General features: G+C 38.3%; 1 protein-coding gene across 1 annotated transcript in view; it reads left to right on the top strand.

Moving 5' to 3' along the window:
• Positions 1-20,785, top strand: part of LOC150075077 (serine/threonine-protein kinase Nek8-like) — a 223,962-nt gene that overhangs the window by 181,221 nt on the left and 21,956 nt on the right. The window contains exon 8 of the mRNA XM_090389083.1: positions 16,693-16,821. Within this exon, the coding sequence (XP_090245209.1) occupies positions 16,693-16,821 (129 nt within the window). The remainder of the gene's footprint in view (positions 1-16,692; positions 16,822-20,785) is intronic.

The raw sequence follows: 20,785 nt of genomic DNA on the forward strand, positions 1-20,785 counted from the left end.
CAAAAAAAAAAAAAAAAAAACAACCACTACTCCCATTTCACCCCTCCGTTCATTCGAAATACCTGTCCAGCTGAGCCTTAAATTTGTTTAGGCTATCAACTTCAACAACAAGCGATGGGAGTCTATTCCACAAACCAACTGCCCGCTGGCTAAAGGCAAATTTCCGCACATCTATCCGACATCCGTCCTTCCTCAATTTGAATTTATGCCCTCTCAGGTGATTATTCTGAGCAAGAGGAAGAATCCCATCGGCATTGAGCATGCTCAAGTCATTCAAAGCCTTATACACCTCTATCAGATCACCTCGCCGATGCCTAGTCTCCAGGCTCTGTAATTTGCAAAACTTACCAGATCAATCGAAAGCAGCTGCTTCATGCCACTAATTCACTGCATTTGTCATGCACTGCTGGCATGGATAAAGTCCCGCCTTTCATTGTTAAAGTGCTTCAGTCCATATATCCTTGATCCTCTGCTCTACCCATTCAATTCCATCCTCTCTGAAAGAGTGTTTCCTACTAGTTGGAGCAAATAGCCAGATATGTCACCTTTTATCTGGAAGAAACTGCTAAACAGTTTCTTCCAGATAAAAGGTGACATTTTCGCTTTTCTGCATTCACTCCTGCATAATAGAACAGTGTACCTCACTCATTACAAAGCCTCCTGTGCCTGATCCATCCATGCAGGTGTGCTGCAAGGTGGCATTTTACCGGGGCTACTATTTACCACTCTCCTTATTCTGTATGTGTGTAACAATGACGTAATCGCTACACCGATGATATAAAGCTCTTAACAGAAATACCACTATCAGCAGACAGAGGAGTGATCACAAATGAAATCAGCAACAAACTCGTAGCTCTCTCCAACTATCTTAATCATTTTGGTCCTAAACGGAACCCTGAAAAATCTGTAATTATGGTCTTCTCTCTGAAGCAGTTTCCCACACTCATACAACCATCACTGGAGGGCACAGTTATTCCAAGTTTATCTAAACACAAAGGTCTTGGTGGAATTTAATTGGAACCTAAACATTAGGTCGAATTTTCAACCTGATGTTTAAGTTCCAACAGTCACATTGAATCTGTTCTGTGTAAGATAAGTTGAATGTGCTGGATTGTCTGCCAACATCTTCAAATAACAGTTGCAAAAACAACAAGATATCTGCTAACTGTTATGTACTCTACTGTTCTGTATACTGTCGAAATATGGGCCTCTGCTTCATCTTTTCTTATGGAACCCACACTCACCAGTAAATACTGGATACTGCTGCTTCAAGTAATCTGCATGAGGATAATTGGAACCACTGTCAAAATGCTGGTTGGCAAAATCAACTCCCCTGACTTCTGGGACATATGCCAATGACAGGTGCCACCACCTAATCTTACAGCCGTGCTCCTTCTCAGCTACAGAACAGGCTGAAGGTCGGCAACCAATTTCTACTTGGCCAATCACTTCCCATAATACAAGCCCTGCAAACAATCGGAATAGACTTCCAGAAGTTTGCATCAGAATGCAATTACATGCATTTTCTGGCTGAACTGGTTCTGCTGTCATGTGGCCCCTGATGTCGACTCTCCAATGATGTCCCCACCTGCCATCTGAGGCACTGAATGACACCTCTCATGCACACTGACGAACTCTTGCACACAAACATGTGGAACTGCATACAGACCAACTTACTGCATATTGTATAAGGCAATGGTCAGGCTACACCTTGAGTATTGCATACAGGTCTGGAAGCCTTATTTTAGGAAGAATGTTGAGTTGCTAAAATGAGTATAGAGAAGGGCAACAAGACTGGTGAGGGGAACAAAGAGGTGCTCTTATGAAGAAAAGCTTAAGTTTTGCAAATTACAACATCTGTAGATTAGGCACCTGTGAGGCGATCTGATTGAGGTGTATAAGGCCTTGAATAGATTGAGCAAGCTCAGTGCTAATGGATTCTTCCTCTTGCCCAGATTACAAACCTGAGAGGGCACAAACTGAAATTGAGGAAAGACAGTTGTCGAACAGATGAGTGGATATTTTCCTTTAGCCAGTGTGTAGTTGATTGCTGGAACAAACTTCCATCTGTCATTGTGGAAGTTGATAGCTTAAATAAATTCAAGGTAGAAGGGTTTTTTTTTTAGGCTGATGCTGTATAAGCTTGTTTTCTTGCATCATATGTCTGTACTAATGCTAAACATGTTTCGTAAATATTTTGTTCCTATGTACGTTTGTATACCTTTGTATCCTGTCTATCTTAGAACTTTTATATATTTCCAGCTATATTTATATTTGTTTAAATTATAACATGTTTTTATGTCACTTATTATTCTCAGCTATTGTTATTTTTATGTTGTCCTTAAAATTACACTATATTATATAGTACAATAAAGGTTTTCTTCTTCTTTGTCTGTCTCAGTAGTTCATTTGACATCCATTTATGTCTGAGCCTTGAACAGTATTTCTTTGTTGATATGAAAAGCTTCTATGATTAATTCCCTGAATGCTTCTGATTTAGAATTTGCTTTTAGTAACATCATCAGTTAGTCCCATTTAAAAACTGGATTAAACCAAGACCACTGTAGTCACCATTACAAAAGCAAAAGCTTGTCTGTTTACCCTTGACAGTGGTTGTCTGTAATTAAATTCCACATTAGTACACTGTGATCCCTGCCACCCAGTGGATCCTTTGCCTGCAGATTCTTAATGCATGTAGAATCACTGCTGATAACCCGATCAAGAGTATTGCTTCCTCTTGTTGCCTCTCTAACATGCTGCTGTAGAAAACAGTCATCCAAGAAATCCATAAAAGTCTTGCTAGTGTGTGAGTGACTACCCCACAAATTCCAGTCAACATCTGGAAAGTTAAAATCAGTTAGTCCCATTAGCTGGGTGGCAGGGATCACACTGTGATCCCTGCCACCCAGTGGATCCTTTGCCTGCAGATTCTTAATGCATGTAGAATCACTGCTGATAACCCGATCAAGAGTATTGCTTCCTCTTGTTGCCTCTCTAACATGCTGCTGTAGAAAACAGTCATCCAAGAAATCCATAAAAGTCTTGCTAGTGTGTGAGTGACTACCCCACAAATTCCAGTCAACATCTGGAAAGTTAAAATCCCCCGTTATGAAACATTCTGATTTGCCACCCCACTCTATTTCTTTTTATGGCTGTTTGGTATAACTCATCCCAGGCATTAGGCCTGTAAACACACTCCTACTCTCAATTTTGTTTTCCCACTGGTTATGTTTCACCAAATTGACTCAACACTGCACTGGTCACCCACTGGATGCACTGCCTTAGATTTAATATGCTACTTTACTAAGAGCATAACCCCCTTCCTGTCTTTGTCCTTCCTGTATGCATTGTACTCCCCCATATTCAAATTCAACGTCACTTATGTCTGAGTGACACCTCATCTCTGCTATCCCTAAAATGTCTGCATTTGATGACTTAATCAGTACTTCAAATTAATCAAGTTTATTTACAATGCACTTGGCATTAGTGTATGTGGAAGTATACATGCAAATGTTCTTACGCTTGGTTACCTTTACACGGCCAACATATTCACTTGTTCCATGATGACCTACAGTAGGCCTGAAATCCTCGACACCTTGCTTTCCAGGAGGCTGCATTTTCCAGTAGAAGCAGTGCAAGAATCACCTTCAAATCACCTTCTGGTTAAAATTTCTGTAGATTCTAATTTTCAGGAAATGTACATGAAGGAAGATTGTGCTGGAGAATAGAGGTAAAAGGGATAAGTGAGAAGAGAATAATTTGGTTCTGTGGATTTGTAGTTGAATAGTGATTGGATATTTACTGTATGTGACACATTTTTGGATTGGGTTGAAAGAGAGCTGTGGGATTACAGTTTCCATTTCAGATGAACAGTGCCCATGATAGTATCTGTAGAAAAGGCAAGCAACGGGAACTGAACATCATGACACAAAAAATGGAGTGCGTGCGTGTGTGTGTGCGTGCGTGTGAGAGAGAGAGAGAGATTATTAATTTACTCAGCTTGCCTTTTTTGAATGGATTAAATGCTTGAGAGAGGTTTTGTTGGATCACTCCCAGATGTGGGAATATTATTCCATAGTAGGGCAGATCGGAGATTTGTACAGTGTGAGCAGTTCTTTAGAACAAAAGTAATGCTCAGAGTGAAAAAGAAAATGGGTTTTTTTTTTGATGCAGAATAATTTTGTGATGTAATGTGCTGCTTAATATTTGTGATGTACTTATGTGAGAGAGAGAGATTAGAAGTCATGGTAATCCCTAATAGATATATATGACCTTGTCTAGAATTCATTGTCACTGAAGATGAACGTAGGAGCAGTAGACTCTCTTTTGCAAGAAATTAGACAGGACTGGATCTTAAAGGGATTGAGGTTAACTAAGTTTTCTTAACTCACTGGAAAATTACCTTTTAAGGAATTATTGGTGGATATTCATGAAGTTGTGGCTGTTTGTGTGAGATAAGGTTTCTCAAACTGGACATTGGAATGTAGTGTGCTATCATCAGCAAAACTGTGAATAGCATTAGCATTAGTAGAGGCATATGATGCAAGAAAGCGAGCTTATGCAGCATCAGCCAAAAAAAAAACAAAAAAAAAAAAACAACTTCCATTTCACCTTTCCGTTCGTTTGAAATATCTGTCCAGATCAGCCTTAAATTTATTTAGGCTATCAACTTCCACAACAGGGGATGGGAGTCTGTTCAACCAACCAACTATCCGCTGGCTAAAGGCAAATTTCCACACATCTATCCTACATCTGAATTTATGCCCTCTCAGGTGATTATTCTGAGTAAGACGAAGAATCCCATCGGCATTGAGCATGCTCAAACCATTCAAGCCTTTATAAACCTCTATCAGGTCACCTCGCCAGTGCCTAGTCTCCAGACACTGTAATTTGCAAAATTTAAGCCATTCTTCATAAGATCAACCTTTGTTCCATTCACTAATCTTGTTGCCCTTCTCTGTACTCGTTCCAGCAGCTCTACATCCTTCTTAAAATAAGGCCTCCAGACCTGTATACAGTACTCAAGGTGTGGCCTGACCATTGCCTTATACAAGGGGTTAATCACCTCCTAATCCCTGCTAGAAAAATTCCCGTATATCATTGACAAGACACCATGAGCTACTCTTGCAGACCATCTGCACTGCTCAGAAAACTTCATATCTGCCTGCACAATTACCCCCAGGTCCTTTTCATTCTCTACCACTGTCAGTGTAGTACCACAGAGTTGATATGTTGCTCTGGGGTTGCTGTTTCCCATATGTAGTACATTACATTTGTCAATGTTAAACTTAATTTGCCACCTCTTAGCCCATCTGCTCAACCTTTCCAGATCCTGTTGCAGCAGCATAGCTTCAGTAGTGTCCTTAACAACCCTGCCAACCTGTGTATCATCTTCAAACTTGGACATTAAGCTTGATATACCATCATCAATATCATTCGCCGACCGGGCTAGCCGGGTGGGTAAAGTGCCAGCCTGGCAACCCAAAGGTCGCGGGTTCGAATCCCGCCTCGGGCTTGGATCAAAGTACTGCAAAAACGTTGGGAGGTGCATTATGGCCACAGAAGCCGATGCGCCAACAACTACAAAAAAAAAAAAAAAAAAATCAATATCATTTATAAATACAGAAAACAATAATGGACCCAACAGTGAACCCTGAGGGACTCCACTAATAACATTAGTCCACGACGAGCAGTGTCCATTGATTACCACTCTCTGTCTTCTCCCATTCAACCATCCCTTTATCCATAGCAGCAATTTGCCTCCAATGCCACACTGCTCCAATTTGTGCAGCGTCTTCCATGGGCAACAGTATCAAAAGCCTTTCTAAGATCCAAATCTATAATATCAAAGTTATTCCCTGCATCCAGTTCTTTTGTGACTGCATCATAGTATCCAATCAAATTGGTCAGGCAAGACTTTCCCTTAACAAAATAATGCTGTGTCCGAGCTATAACTGAAATCTTGTCTAGATGATCCTGCAGTCCTTCTTTAACCAGTGCCTCCATTAACTTTCCTGGAACAGAAGTTAAACTCACAGGTCTATAATTACTTGTGTCAGCCTTTGATCCTCCTTTGTGAATTGGGGTCACATTTGCACATCTCCGGTCTATGAGTACCTCCCATGACTCCAAGGAAGCTCTCATAATTATGGCTAAGGGTTTGCTTACTTCCTTTGCTGCCTCCTTTAATATAACTGAATAGATCCCATCCACCCCAGGTGCCTTTCTTGTGTTTATCTTCAACAATTTCTCCTCCACTTTACTCTCAGTTATTACAAGATTATCCAGCTTTCTGCTAGAGTTGAATGCACCTCTGGCATTCCCCTCACTGAATAACTCCTCATGTGTGAATGTTGATGCAAAATATTCATTTAGTTTGTTAGCTATCTGAGCAGGATCATCAACAGTTGATCCATCGGTATCATGTGGACCAATCTGATTCATCTCCTTCCTTCTAGAGTTTACATAAGTAAAGAACTCTTGGCTGTTTTTCTTTGCATCCTTTGCCAAAGATTTCTCATAATCTGCCTTCGCCTGCCTAACCTCCTTTTTAACTTGGTTACAGATCAGCTTTTTCTACCATAGGCTTCTGTGTCACATGTTAATTTACATGTATCCCATGCATTTTTCTTCTCCGCCATATGTCTCATCAGTTCATCTGACATCCATTTAGGCCTAAACCTTGAACAATATTTCTTAGTTGGTATGTAACGCCTAGTAGCTTCCAAGATAAGTTCTTTGAATGCTTCCCATTTTGAATTTGTTGTTGGTAACATCAGCAGTTGGTCCCACTGTATAGAATTTAAATACTGTCTCAGACCATCGTAGTCGCCTTTATGAAAGCAAAAACCCTTCCCTTTACCCCTGATGGTAGTTACTTCTTTGAGTAAATCCCACTTCAGCACACTGTGATCACTGCCACCTAGTGGTTCCTTTATCTACAGATTCTTAATGCATGAAGAATCACTACTGATAATCAGATCAAGAGTTTTACTCCCTCTAGTTGCCTCCCGAACATGCTGATGTAGAAAACAATCATCCAATAAATCCCCAAAAGCCTTGCTAATGTGTGAGTGACCAACCCACAAATTCCAGTCAATATATGGGAAATTAAAATCCCCCATTATAAGACTCTCTGATTTACTGGCCCTCTCTATTTCCCTGTACAGTTTCTTATTATACTCATCAGAGTCATTAGGCCTATAGCACACTCCTACTCTCAATTTTGATCTCCCAATGCTTAGGTCACACCAAACTGACTCGACACTGCACTGTCCTGCGATGTCGACTGTCTTCACTTCCTTGGATTTTATGTATTTCTTAACTAATAGCATAACCCCTCCTCCCTTCCTATCGTGTCCTTTCTGTACGCATTGTATACTCCCCAAATTCCAGTTCTGCATTCCTTATATCTGTGTGACACCACGTCTCTGACATCTCATCCCAACAATATCTGCCTTTGATGTTTTGAGCAGTACCTCAAATTCATCAAATTTATTTATCAAACACCTAGCATTGGTGTTTGATATCTGTGTTAGCTCTCTGAAATATCCTGTGTCTTGTTTTCCAGTCTGCTGCTCATTCCAATAGAAGCAGTGCAAGAATCACTTTCACCTCTGTCACTGGCTACTGTTAATGTATTAGTCCTTGTATCCCCTCCCAAGCTAGCAGTTTTCCGACCCACCTAACACTGCCTCAATAGCATCAGCAAATATTCTTGCACCTTTTTTATTTAAGTGTATCCCATCCCTGTAGAAGCAGTCTCTCCTGTTAAAAAGTAAAGACCAGGCTGAAAAAAATTCTACCCCTTGAACCTTGCCCAATCTTTCCAGGGCCAAATTGATCGACGAGGCTCTCATCATATACGCCCTTCTATCTTTTTTTTTGATTTGGTAGTTGTTGGCGCATCGGCTTCTGTGGCCATATTGCACCTCCCAAGGTTTTTGCAGTAGTTTGATCCAAGCCCGAGGCGGGAATCGAACCCGCGACCTTTGGGTTGCCGGGCAGGTACTTTACCCACTCGGCTAGATCGGTCGGCGCCCTTCTATCGTGCCTGGGCAGAATTGCAGACACTTTCATATTCAGCCCTAATTCACAGCTTTTTTTCAACAGTAACCTGTACTTGTTAAGTAATTCTGCTGGTCTCCTACTCTTAATATCATTAGTGCCAACGTGTACGACTATATCACCTTTTGTGCCCTTAAAAGATGATATCCGTCATCAACCTTTGCCCCTGGCAGACATACCCTGGTCCTGTTCCACCTATCCTTTTTACAAAGCATGTTCCCCGTTTCCCTGACAATAGAGTCACCATAACTACTAGTTCCTGTGGGACCAGTGCATTCTGCCTTGGGGGTTGCCGCTGTGTTGCTTGATGACCAAGTGCAAGCTCTGGCATTGATATGGGCAGCTGATAGCTTGATGGGCCCCTCAATTTAGATCCTTCGAGGAGGGCATTCACCCTGTCCTTCAAGCTCTCATATAGGCCCATAACAACGCTGAGTTGTCGCATGATCTCGTTACACTCCTTGCATCGCACACACACAAAGACACTCCCATGGCATTATCGTGTCCCGTACCCGATTGCTCCACAAACATCATGCAAGCAGTGCATTTTAAAAGGCTGTGATTCAGAGGGTAACTGCCCACCTGAGTTCTCCTCTGAACCGCAGCACTCCCATTAGCGTGAGCCTTTTGTTTTTCTGCTCTGGTCTGAGTCATGATTTCGATTTAATTTCAATAAAATTTCAATTTCATTACAAAATTATAACCCTAAACTTGTATCCCAACACAGTTATAATGCTATATATATTTTTCAGTATCGAGTATTATCTACGAGTTCCGTTTATATAACTTCCGTATCAAGTTATGTATTAATTAATTATGTTACGTTTGTAATCTAAGTCATATGAATTTAGTTAAAAGTACAATTGAAATTCAGAATGAAGTTTAACGAAATTAATAGCTTTTACTGATTAATTGACAATATTATATTATATACTCTTCTATACTAAGCTTACGCTATCTAGTTCGGGATATAACGTTGTGTTGTATAACAATGGCGGAAAGTTACGAATGGTAAATCTACAGACATATGATTTACAGTCAGTGGAAGAAGATAATTAGCATACAAGTAGAAAAGAATGGAAGATAGAACTGAACCATGCTACAAGAGCATTTGTAGAGAAGTGAGAAGAAAGAGTGCACTGCCATCTCCTGCAGTGAACTGTCAGAAAGAGAGAGAGAGAGACCTGTTTCCCAGTTGTAATAAACAGATGATAATAAACAGATGAATTAAAATTATCTAGTACTGTGGTAGGTAAATGATCAAGTTGTGTAAATTAGTAATTGCAAAAGCCCCAGAATCTGCTGGGTCCATATAACTAGAAAGCTGAAGCCAGCTGGAGTTGGGACTATTAAAATCACCAAGGAATATTAGCTCACTGTCTGGAAAGTTAGATTAGAGAAAGTAAAGTTTAAAAAAAAGGATAAAGTTCTAAGTGATTAGTAGAGTTGGAAGAATGATGATTGAAGGCACATCTAGTGAATTTAACAGAATTGGATAGAGAGATTTTAAGCTGAAGGAGATCTCAGATGAGAAAATCTCTGACAAGTAATATCAGACATATGTACAAGTATCACCTTTGAAGAAAGAAGAATCATAGAGAGAATAAAGAGCAATTGAATTAATATTGGTTGAGGCAAGTGATAATTGAGTTTCTGTTAGAAAAAGTGAGATTTTTCAGGTGAGGTGGAAATGGATGTCATTGAAATTTAATCTGAGACCACATATATATGTGAAATAGAGAAGGAATTTTTTTGGGAGTTTTAAATCTTTTCTTAGATAAGTCTGTTCTGTTAATTGGACTCTTCATTACGCACTCGGAGATAAATGAATGATTATTTCCTCTTCTCTATTTTTAGATAAATAAAACTAGACAGACAGACAGACAGAGAGAGAGAGAGAGAGAGAGAGAGAGAGAGAGAGAACTTATATGAATTAATGAAATTTTTGTGTAAACACAGCAAAACTACATCCAGTTTCTTGACATTGGGCTGGTGTAGCCAAGTGGTTAGTTAAAAGGGTGCAGAAGCATACATCCTTTGAGTAGACCATGGTTTCAAGCCTCCATGACTACTAAATATGGTTAATGTTATAATTCATTGTCAAAATAATTAGTGTAAACTCTTCTGACCTACTGGTCATGCCAGAGTATAAACAAGGATAATGTGCCTTGCAGCATACACACTATTTGGACTCCTGTGTGAACTAGCTTATAGAGTAGAGGCAGGAAGATTATATCTGATCTAGATGCCTCCTAGAGAGTTACTATTAAGTTCAGTCCAATATAGTATCCAGTGGTCCACCAGTGATCAATGTTCTTTCATACCTTGTGGAAAAGATCTCACCTGTCAAGATGTGAGGAAGTTTTATTGATTTCTTTAGCGTAGTTAGTTGAACCTGAGGAAGGGCTTAGTATCCTCCAAAAAATCCACAAAAACTCTCATCTCACAAAACTGACCTCACTATAGAATATATATATTTTTATCGTATGATGTGATCAATACATGAAGGAACCAGTTTTTTCCTGCTTCCTTCGTGTATCGTGGCCGTGAGATCCAACCAGATAGTACGGCACCATCGTGATATCCAAGCCCGAGCATGGAATCGAGCCCGTGACCTTTGGGTTGCCAGCAGGCACTTTACCCACCTGGCTAGCCCGGTCGGCATAGAATATATGTAATTAGGAGACATGGTACACTGTTGCCTTATGACATTAGCTGCCTTGGAACTGATTTTGAAACAACCAAATTCATTATGCCCACGTACTATTCAGATTCTCTCACAAAAATCATCCATCTGGATGATTTTTATGGAGAATAAATACTCTTGGTCTATCAGTGGTGATTTTTCATGCATTAAGAATCTGCAGGTAAAAGATCCACAGGATGGTAGTTGTGGAATTTAATTAAAGACATAACTGTTCCCAGGGATAAAGGGAAAAAGGTAAAGCTTTTTCTTTAGTAAGGGTGACTACAGTGGTCTTGGTCTCAGACAGTTTTTAAATTCTATGCAGTGGGACTAACACATGATGTTACCAACAGCAAATTCTAAATGGGAAGCATTCAGGCAAGTAATCATAGAAACTAGTAGGCTTTTCATACCATGAAGAAATACTGCTCAAGGCTTAGATCTAAATGGTTGTCAGGTGAACTATTGAGACATATTGCAGAGAAGAAAAATGCATGGGATGCATATAAATTATCAGGTTATACAGAAGTCTATAGTATATATAAATTAGTCTATAATCAAGTCACAAAGGAGGCTAGGCAAGCTAAGGGAGATTACGAGAAGTCTCTGGCAAAGAAGGCAAAGAAAAGCAGGAAAGACTTCTGTGCTTATATTAACAGTAGAAGAAAGGAGTTGAATCACATTGGGGTCACTTGATGTCAATGGGTTAACTGTTGACGACCATGCTCAGGTTGCTGAACAATTGAATAAACATTCTGCATCTACATTCACACATGAGGAATTCTTTAGGTGAGAAAATGCCAGAAGTTAAACTGAAATGGGGAGCTAAATGACTTTGTGATAACTGAAAGGAAAGTAGAAGATGAGATTTTATGGTGGAGTGTGGAATAAAGGATTCCATCCCTACATGATTATTTTCACTGACACAATCTGAGCAAAGTTGACAAAAAACGATTTAAAACAGTAATCCAACCAAGGTAAAGAAGAAATGAATTCATGCAGATCATCCCATTTTGTATTCTTGTAATGCCAAATGACACCAAGTTAGAAATGGCCATAAGAGAAAGGCTCCATTGGAGAAGAGACCATCAAGTAGTTGTGATTTGAGGTGCCTAGAGGACCACTCACCTTGATTGTGTACTTAGAAGTGTTGTTTGTGAGAAAAAGATGAAGCATGTTGGCTGTGTGGTTAGGATTGTCTGATATTCTTGTAGTTAAATGAACAGTCTGTGCGAGGTCATTAGTAATTGCAAAAGCCTCACCATCTTGACCAACCAAATCTGTTGACTAGAAAATGGAAGTCAGCTGGAATTGTAAACATTAAAATCACCAAAGAAAATTACCTCACTGTTAGGAAAGTTGGACTGGAGAAAGTCAAGTTTCAAAGAGAGGAAGTTAGACAGTTCCAAGTGATTAGTGGAGTAGTAAGAACGATAGAGACAACAGATGAGTTTGACAGAATGTGGTAGAGTGATTTTAAGCCAAAGCATATTGAAAAGAGGAGCTTCCAAATTCCAAAGTCTCTGACAGGGAATATTAGAGCATACATATGCACAAGTACCACTTTTGAAGTGAAAGGACTCATACAGTGAATAATTCAGGCAAATGAGCTGAGCAGTGGTTGAATCAACCAATAACTGGGATTCTGTCAGAAAAAGTACATGGGGTTTGGCAGACTGTAAGTGGAAATGGACATCATTTAGATTAGAACTGAGACCATGTATATTTGTGAAAAGAACGAGGAAGTGTTTTTCATGGTGTATTCAGTGATAAGAAAAGGTGGGGGGGACATGCTGTATGAAGGAAATTTTTGGATATGGCTTACACATGACAAGAATATACCCAGCTCCTTGACATAAGATGGCCATGACAAGGTCCCCCCCCCGCATACATACTACTCGGATTCCCTCCAATGTAATCTCGCTCCTCTACTCTGCAGAGTAGAGGCAGTGAGATTATACACTAGCTGATCCGGAAGCCTCCTAGAGAGTAACCAATAGGTTCGGTCCAGTGTACTAACTAGCGGCTGTCCTGTGAATTCTGTTTTAGATCTGTACCCTCGAAATGTAAGGAAGATTGGATCTCGCCCATCATTATGATGGACATTATGATGTCCATCATAATGTCCATCATAACCTCAAAAGTCATCAATCATTCTGCATGCGGAAGAGGGGTGAGGATTTACCTAGAGTTTAGTCTCCTGAGCTATGCTCAGGAGACTAAACATGGATTTCACCACTTTAAGCCTCCAATAAGCAGAGTAGTGGTATTGCACTGATTGGTGAGAGTCATCTACCACCTAGTATTGCCGGGTAATGCAGAGGTGCAACGTTACTCCGTGCGGTGTGAGTGCCACACCTCGATCCCTGCTTATGTTGGTTCACGCCTGGGTGGTCACCCACAACGTGCTAGATGCCATATTTCAGGACTTGCACATGGGGTTTATAACAGCCCTGTTATTAACAGCCAGGGTTATTAACAGCCCTGCCATTGTGAAGTTGGGCAATCGTTTATGAAGTTCTGTGAGTAATGCAGACAAGGTACCAAGACAGCTCATGGAGTCAATGATATACACGAATTTTGCTATCAGGGATAAGGAGGTAATTATCCCATTGTATAAGGCAATGGTTGGCTACATTTTGAATACTGCATACAGGTCTGAAAGCTTCATTTTAGAAAGGATGTAGAACTGTTGGAACAAGTGCTGAGAAGGGCAGCGAGATTGATGAAGGAAACAAAATGATGGTCTTACCAAGAAAGGCTTCAGTTCTGCAAATTGCAGCATCTGAAAACTAGGCACCTGTGAGGTAATCTGATTGAGGTGTTTAAGGCTTTAAATGCATTGAGCTAGCTCAATGCTAATGAGATCCTTCCTCTTTTTAAGACTATGCTCATGAGGGGCATACATTCAAATTGAAGGTGGATGGTTGTAGGATGGATATGCAGAAGCTAGCAGGTGGTTGATTTTTGGAACAAACTTCCATGTGTTGTCGTTAAAGTGGGCAATTTGAATAAATTCAAGGGTGAACTAGACAAATTCTTGGAGGTTACGGAGGGGTGAAGTGTGTGTGTTTTTTTTCACTAATGTATATAAGCTTGCTTTCTTGCATCATTTGCCACTACTACTACTACTAAATCAGTCTGTTGAAGGTGAGAGAGAACTTTTTTTTCCAGTAAAAACACTTCTGTGGTAAAAAGTGAAATTGTTTACTCCATCCCACGTACTTACTCATGTTGTTTCAATGCTTATAGTGGAAGTGTTCACCAGAGAACATAATCTATTGCATTACATGAAGTATGGAAGAAATTATGTTTCTTACTCTTACCTACAGAAAAAAGACAACTTGATTTGAGATTATCCATTACTGATTTCTGTAATAAAACAGTTTGAAAACTGTATTATTACAATTAATTAACTTTAATTAACTTTTTTTTTGATTATTATGATTTATTATACAAGGTTTGATCAAAATATTTGAATGATCGTATAATTTTACTTGTTATTAACATTAAATATAAGCAGTAGCTTAGCATTGGGAGCACAGCTTACGATGACATCTTTTGAATGTATACACACCAAATTTTAACCTTCTGTTATGCACCAGTCTAGTTGATAGCTATTTTGGGTACACTTGTTTTTCTCATTTGTTGTATGTATTGAAAAATCATGAAATTTGAACTAACACGTGTTAAAATATATTCATGCACATTCACATACATGAAAAACATTCTCATCATACCTCACCCACCTTATTTTTCTGATCTGGTTCAACTTTTGCAATTTTTATCTATTCCCAGAATTAAGACAAGACCTGAAAGGAAAATGATTTCAACTGATTCAAGAAACCCAAACATGGCAGACTACCTCATGCTTCACAAAAGACTTCCAGAAGCAAAAGTGTTTTTATCAGTGGCAAGCAAAATGGAAAACATTTGTGGTTGCAGGAGGAGAGCATGTTGAAAAATATTAAAAATATAAACATTTATCATTGAATAAAATAAATTTTTTGCAACATGGTGGCTTTTGCTGCATCAGCAAAAAAAAAAAAAAAAAAAATAAATATATATATATATATATATATATACAGGGTGATTCTAAATTATTGTCGGGGTTTCCGTGGCCTATAATTTTCAAACCAGAAACAACAAAATAAAACTGCTTACGGAATATGAAAGTGTAACTCAAAACGTTTTATTTGGCAATGCTGTACTCGCCGCATTGATGTCTAGGAGATATTGACGGCATTACTTCAAAATGGCGACTGTTCAAGAGAAGGCAACGTGCGTACTTTGGTTTTTTGAAACAAAGTCCATTTTCACAATGCAACATCGTTGCACAACTCAGTATGGAAAAGATCCACCTTCAGATAATGCTATCCAACATTGGTTAAAGCAATTTCAAGAGACTGGTAGTGTTCTGCATCGAAAAGGAGTTGGAAGACCGAACACTTCACAGGAAGATGTTGATTGAATCCACGAAGCATTTTCTCGAAGCCCACAAAATCATCTAGACGAGCTTCTTTGCAGTTAGGTATACCACAAATGACTGTTTGGAGGGTTGTTCATAACTGCCTTCACCTCAATGACTACAAACTGTAGATTGTGCAGGCTTTAAAGCCGAACGATAAACCCCGCCATTTCCAGTTTATCAGGAAGGGTAAATCATCATAACTGCAGAATATGGGGATCAGAAAATCCTCATGCCATTCAAGAATTCAAGAGAGATAGTCCAAAGGTCAATGTCTGGTGTGCTTTGTCATGTTTGGAAATTTTGGGGCCCTTTTTCTTTGTGGAAAAAAACAGTGACAGCAGTGACCTATCTGGACATGCTACAGCTGTATTTGTTACCCCAGTTGGAAAATCATCAGCCAAATTAGTGTTCCAGCAAGATGGTGCACTGCCACGTTAGGCTCTTATTGTCCGAGAATTTCTTGACATGCATTTTCATGGGTGCTGGGTTGGGTGTGGTGGACCAATTCTGTGGCCTCCGCACTCATTTGATCTTACGCCATTTGATTTCTTCCTGTGGGGATACGTGAAGGAAGTGTTCAAGACCCCTGTGAACTCCCTCAATGAACTAAAGCTCAGAATTATTGCTGCGATCGAAACAGTTACACTACAAATGCTGGAGAACACTTGGAGGGAAATTGAATATCGCTTGGACATCTTGCATGCCATGAAAGGCACGCATGTTGAAGTTGTTTAGCATTCTGCAATATTGATTCTATAGGTAGTAAAATTTTTTGAGTTACACTTTCATATTCCGTAAGCAGTTTTATTTTGTTGTTTCCGGTTAGAAAATTATAGGCCATGGAAACCCCGACAATAATTTAGAATCACCCTGTATATATATATATATTTCTATACATTAAAATAATTTTCCTCCTAGTGATATTTATTCAGCCAATGGGAGAAGAGGGATGCTAGATAAACGTTGGTGATGCTAAATAAACGTTGTGCAAGCGCTTTGTTTATCTAGCATGACCAGGCAGTACCATTCTTCATTTTCATATGTATATATTCATAGCCGGGGAAGAGACACATACAGTGTTGAAAGCTTTTGTAAGTATTTTATTTTATCAAAAGGAGCGAGCACAGCAAGTAGGGAGTGAAGCCCCCCCCTAGTATATATATTAATAAAATAACACTCACCAAACTCCTTTTGATCAAACCTTGATCAAAAGCATATTGAGAGTTAAAACTAAGCATATTGAGAGTTAAAATTAATTTTTGAATTGTTTTCAATTAATTTTTGAATTGTTTTCAATTAATTTTTTACTGTAATCATTTTGCGTTTTTAAATGATACTCTCCAGAAATTCATTTTAATTTCTGGAGAGTATCATACAGAAATGTTTTACGTATCATATTCAGGTAAATTTCTCTTATTCTTCTACAGATACCTTTTTCTCATGTAACATTATGTGTTAACTCTTTCAGTGTGAAGGAAAGCCCTATAATCAAAAATCAGATATCTGGTCACTTGGATGTATATTATATGAGATGGCATGTCTTCATAAAACTTTCGAAGGATCTAATCTTCCTGCATTAATCAATAAAATAGTTAAAGTAAGTAGATTATTGTAAATTATGGTATATAATCAAATGGCATCTTTGAAGATTTACCTGTTTAGTGAAGTGATATATACATATTAAAAGTAATTAAGAATATAAAATCATAGTTTGTATTTTGGTTGTTCTAAGACTCAGTTTTTTTATGCATGGTTTGAAGGATATTACTTGGAAAATTAATAAATTCCATTTATTATTAATAAATTAATAATAAATATAATGGTATTTATTATTAATAAATTAATAATAAATACCATTATATTTTGTAAAGGAAGAAAACACTGGATCCAAGTGAGTTAAAAATGAGTCTATTGCTTGGCACAGAATACCCCTAGCATGAAGCAACTAAAATTCGCTATTGACTTTGTTTCAGAATTTTTACCAAATCTGATTTTCATGCCATAAGTTTTAGGGTATAAATAAATCTAAAGTAAAAAATAAAACAAAATTAATTTAATATATATAAGGATACACATTTGAACAAGCTAGTAGACTTACAATGTTAAAACTATAAAAGAGGCCTTGAGTGTATGCTATAAATATTCATAGAACAGCTGCCTGAGTTCTGTAGAAATAAATAAAATGAGAGTATACCTAAAGCATATAAGCTGAAAGCAGCAGGAAGCTATTTTATTTTTATTTTATTTATTTATTTATTATTATTTTTTATAGTTTTGGAGTAATATTTTCAGTGAAATCAAAATTTTACACTTTACCTGCATTCAGTTTCAATTGTGAAGAGACCTTCAAAGTGCAGAGTGCTCGGGCTTATGAATGCTTAGGAACCTAAGCCCAAAAAGTTGGGCTTATGTTCAACTTAGAGACAAATACTAGAAAAGAGGCCTTGAGTGTTGGGCATATGCAGCAAGGAATGCACAAGGTGTCCTAATGAATAGACAGGTGGCAAGGAAGACCTGGGGTGCCCTATTAATGGTTTATCAAAAATTTGCATTGTATGAGGCAGTTGTAAGACTGCACCTGGAATACTATGTCCATGTATGGCCACACCTAAAAGAAAAAAGTTCGGCATCTTCAAAGGATTCAAAGATGGTCAACCTACTCGGTGAGATTGCAAATCAACACCTACATGAGGAAGATATTAAATATGTGTGGGGGTCTGAGTGAGGTCTATAAGGATCTGAGAGATAGTAAAATGAATGAAGACAAAATTTTCGCTCTCATAATTGATTCCTGGACTAGAGGCTAAAAATTCAAATCATAGTGAAGTAGATTTAGGCTGGATTGTAGGAAGTTTTTCTTCAGCAAAGTTTTGATTACTGGATAGTTACATGAGGAGAGAAAGACATAGGTGGTTTATTTTTTAAAATTTTTGTTATTAATTTTTAAATTAATGCACATTTGTTTAAAAATTAATAACAAATTCAAGTGAATTACTTTATATATATATATATATATTTATTTGATTATTTATTTATTTATTTTTGATTAGTTCAGCAAAAGCCTAGGGCTTCCTTTCAATGTAAGGTTAATACCAAATACATTAGCCTTATAATACTCATGTTTCTCCTATGTTGTTAATATCCTTTTAAATTGTATTGCATTATCTAAATAGGTGATTCATTGAGAAAAGAAAATCCCTCTACAACCAAAATCAAATGCAGGTAAAGCACCCAAATTTTGATTTAATTTAAGCCATTGCATCGAAACATCCCATTGAAACAATCCTATTATATTGCACTTCATAGGGTTAATGCAGCATAGTTCTAAGGATAAACGTAACAGTCATGTTTTTGGTGTATGGAAGTTTTAGTTTTAGTATTAGTATTAGTAACGGCCGCATGGTGCAAGAAAGCCTATGTCTTATGCTGCACCAGCCAAAGTTTTTACTTCCATACGCCCCTGGGTTGTTCATTTAGACGAAATATATTATTCACAGTTTGGTATATTTTTGATAATATTTTTTACCTGCTAGCTGATGAGAAGAAAATAAGCTTTGAAATGACTATCCTGGAGGTTTCTCATATTTTTAAATGTATATTTACAAGAGGGGAAATGTAGAATCTGGTTCAGCAGTAGCAAAAGTGCGAGTGGTATCTGCAGTGTTATCAAAGGAAAGGGAATGGTGGCATTAGAGTGACCCTCACAGTATCCCGATATGCTTTCTTGAGGTCATGTTATCCTTGAACTATATGTCATTAACAATGTGTATAAACGTTCATAAAATTTGGCTTGCTATTCTTGATTTCCTTGTGCATTCATTAGTTCTGAATGTAATGTTATGGAAATACATAATATACTTTTATGTGAAATTCTTGCATTATCGCAAATTCGTCATTGCGGCACAAGTAAACACATGGGTTGTGTTAGGGTAGCTAAGAATAGGAACAGGTGCATGTATACTTGCGTGTACACCAATGCTAGGAGTTTGGTAAACAAATTTAATGAATTTGACGTATTGCTCAAAACATCAAAGGCAGATATTGTTGGTATATCAGAAATGTTGTGTCACACAGATATAAGGAATGCAGAACTGGAATTTGGGGAGTACAATGTGTACAGAAAGGATAGACAGAATAGGAAGGGAGGAGGGTTTATGCTATTAGTTAAGAAACACTTAAAATCCAAGGAGGTTGAAGCCAGTCGACATTGCTGGAGAGTGCAGTGTCGAGTCAGTTTGGTGTGACCTAAGCATTGGGAGATCAAAATTGAGAGTAGGAGTGTGCTATAGGCCTAATGACTCTGATGAGTATAATAAGAAACTGTACAGGGAAATAGAGAGGGCCAGTAAATCAGAGAGTCTTATAATGGGGGATTTTAATTTCCCATATATTGACTGGAATTTGTGGGTTGGTCACTCACACATTAGCAAGGCTTTTGGGGATTTATTGGATGATTGTTTTCTACATCAGCATGTTCGGGAGGCAACTAGAGGGAGTAATACTCTTGATCTGATTATCAGTAGTGATTCTTCATGCATTAAGAATCTGTAGATAAAGGAACCACTAGGTGGCAGTGATCACAGTGTGCTGAAGTGGGATTTACTCAAAGAAGTAACTACCATCAGGGGTAAAGGGAAGGGTTTTTGCTTTCATAAAGGCGACTATGATGGTCTGAGACAGTATTTAAATTCTATACAGTGGGACCAACTGCTGATGTTACCAACAACAAATTCAAAATGGGAAGCATTCAAAGAACTTATCTTGGAAGCTACTAGGCATTACATACCAATTAAGAAATATTGTTCAAGGTTTAGGCCTAAATGGATGTCAGATGAACTGATGAGACATATGGCGGAGAAGAAAAATGCATGGGATACATATAAATTAACATGTGACACAGAAGCCTCTGATAGATATAAGCTGGTCTGTAAACAAGTTACAAAGGAGGTTAGGCAGGCGAAGGCAGATTACGAGAAATCTTTGGCAAAGGATGCAAAGAAAAACAGCCAAGAGTTCTTTACTTATGTAAACTCTAGAAGGAAGGAGATGAATCAGATTGGTCCACTTGATATTGATGGTGCAACTGTTGATGATCCTGCTCAGGTAGCTAACAAACTAAATGAATATTTTGCATCGACATTCACACATGAGGAGTTATTCAGCAAGGGGAATGGCAGAGGTGTATTCAACTCTGGCAGTAAGCTAGATAATCTTGTAATAACTGAGAGTAAAGTGGAGGAGAAATTGTTGAAGATAAATAAAAGAAAGGCACCTGGGGTGGATGGGATCTATCCAGTTATATTAAAGGAGGCAGCAAAGGAAGTAAGCAAACCCTTAGCCATAATTATGAGAGCTTCCTTGGACTCAGGGGTGGTACCCATAGACTGGAGATCTGCAAATGTGACCCCAATTCACAAAGGAGGATCAAAGGCTGACACAAGTAATTATAGACCTGTGAGTTTAACTTCTGTTCCAGGAAAATTAATGGAGGCACTGGTTAAAGAAGGACTGCAGGATCATCTGGACAAGATTTCAGTTATAGCTCGGACACAGCATGGTTT

The sequence above is a fragment of the Mastigoproctus giganteus genome, chromosome 14 (assembly GCF_048544385.1).
Source record: "Mastigoproctus giganteus isolate SK-2022 chromosome 14, ASM4854438v1, whole genome shotgun sequence".
In the NCBI taxonomy this organism is placed as follows: domain Eukaryota; kingdom Metazoa; phylum Arthropoda; class Arachnida; order Uropygi; family Thelyphonidae; genus Mastigoproctus; species Mastigoproctus giganteus.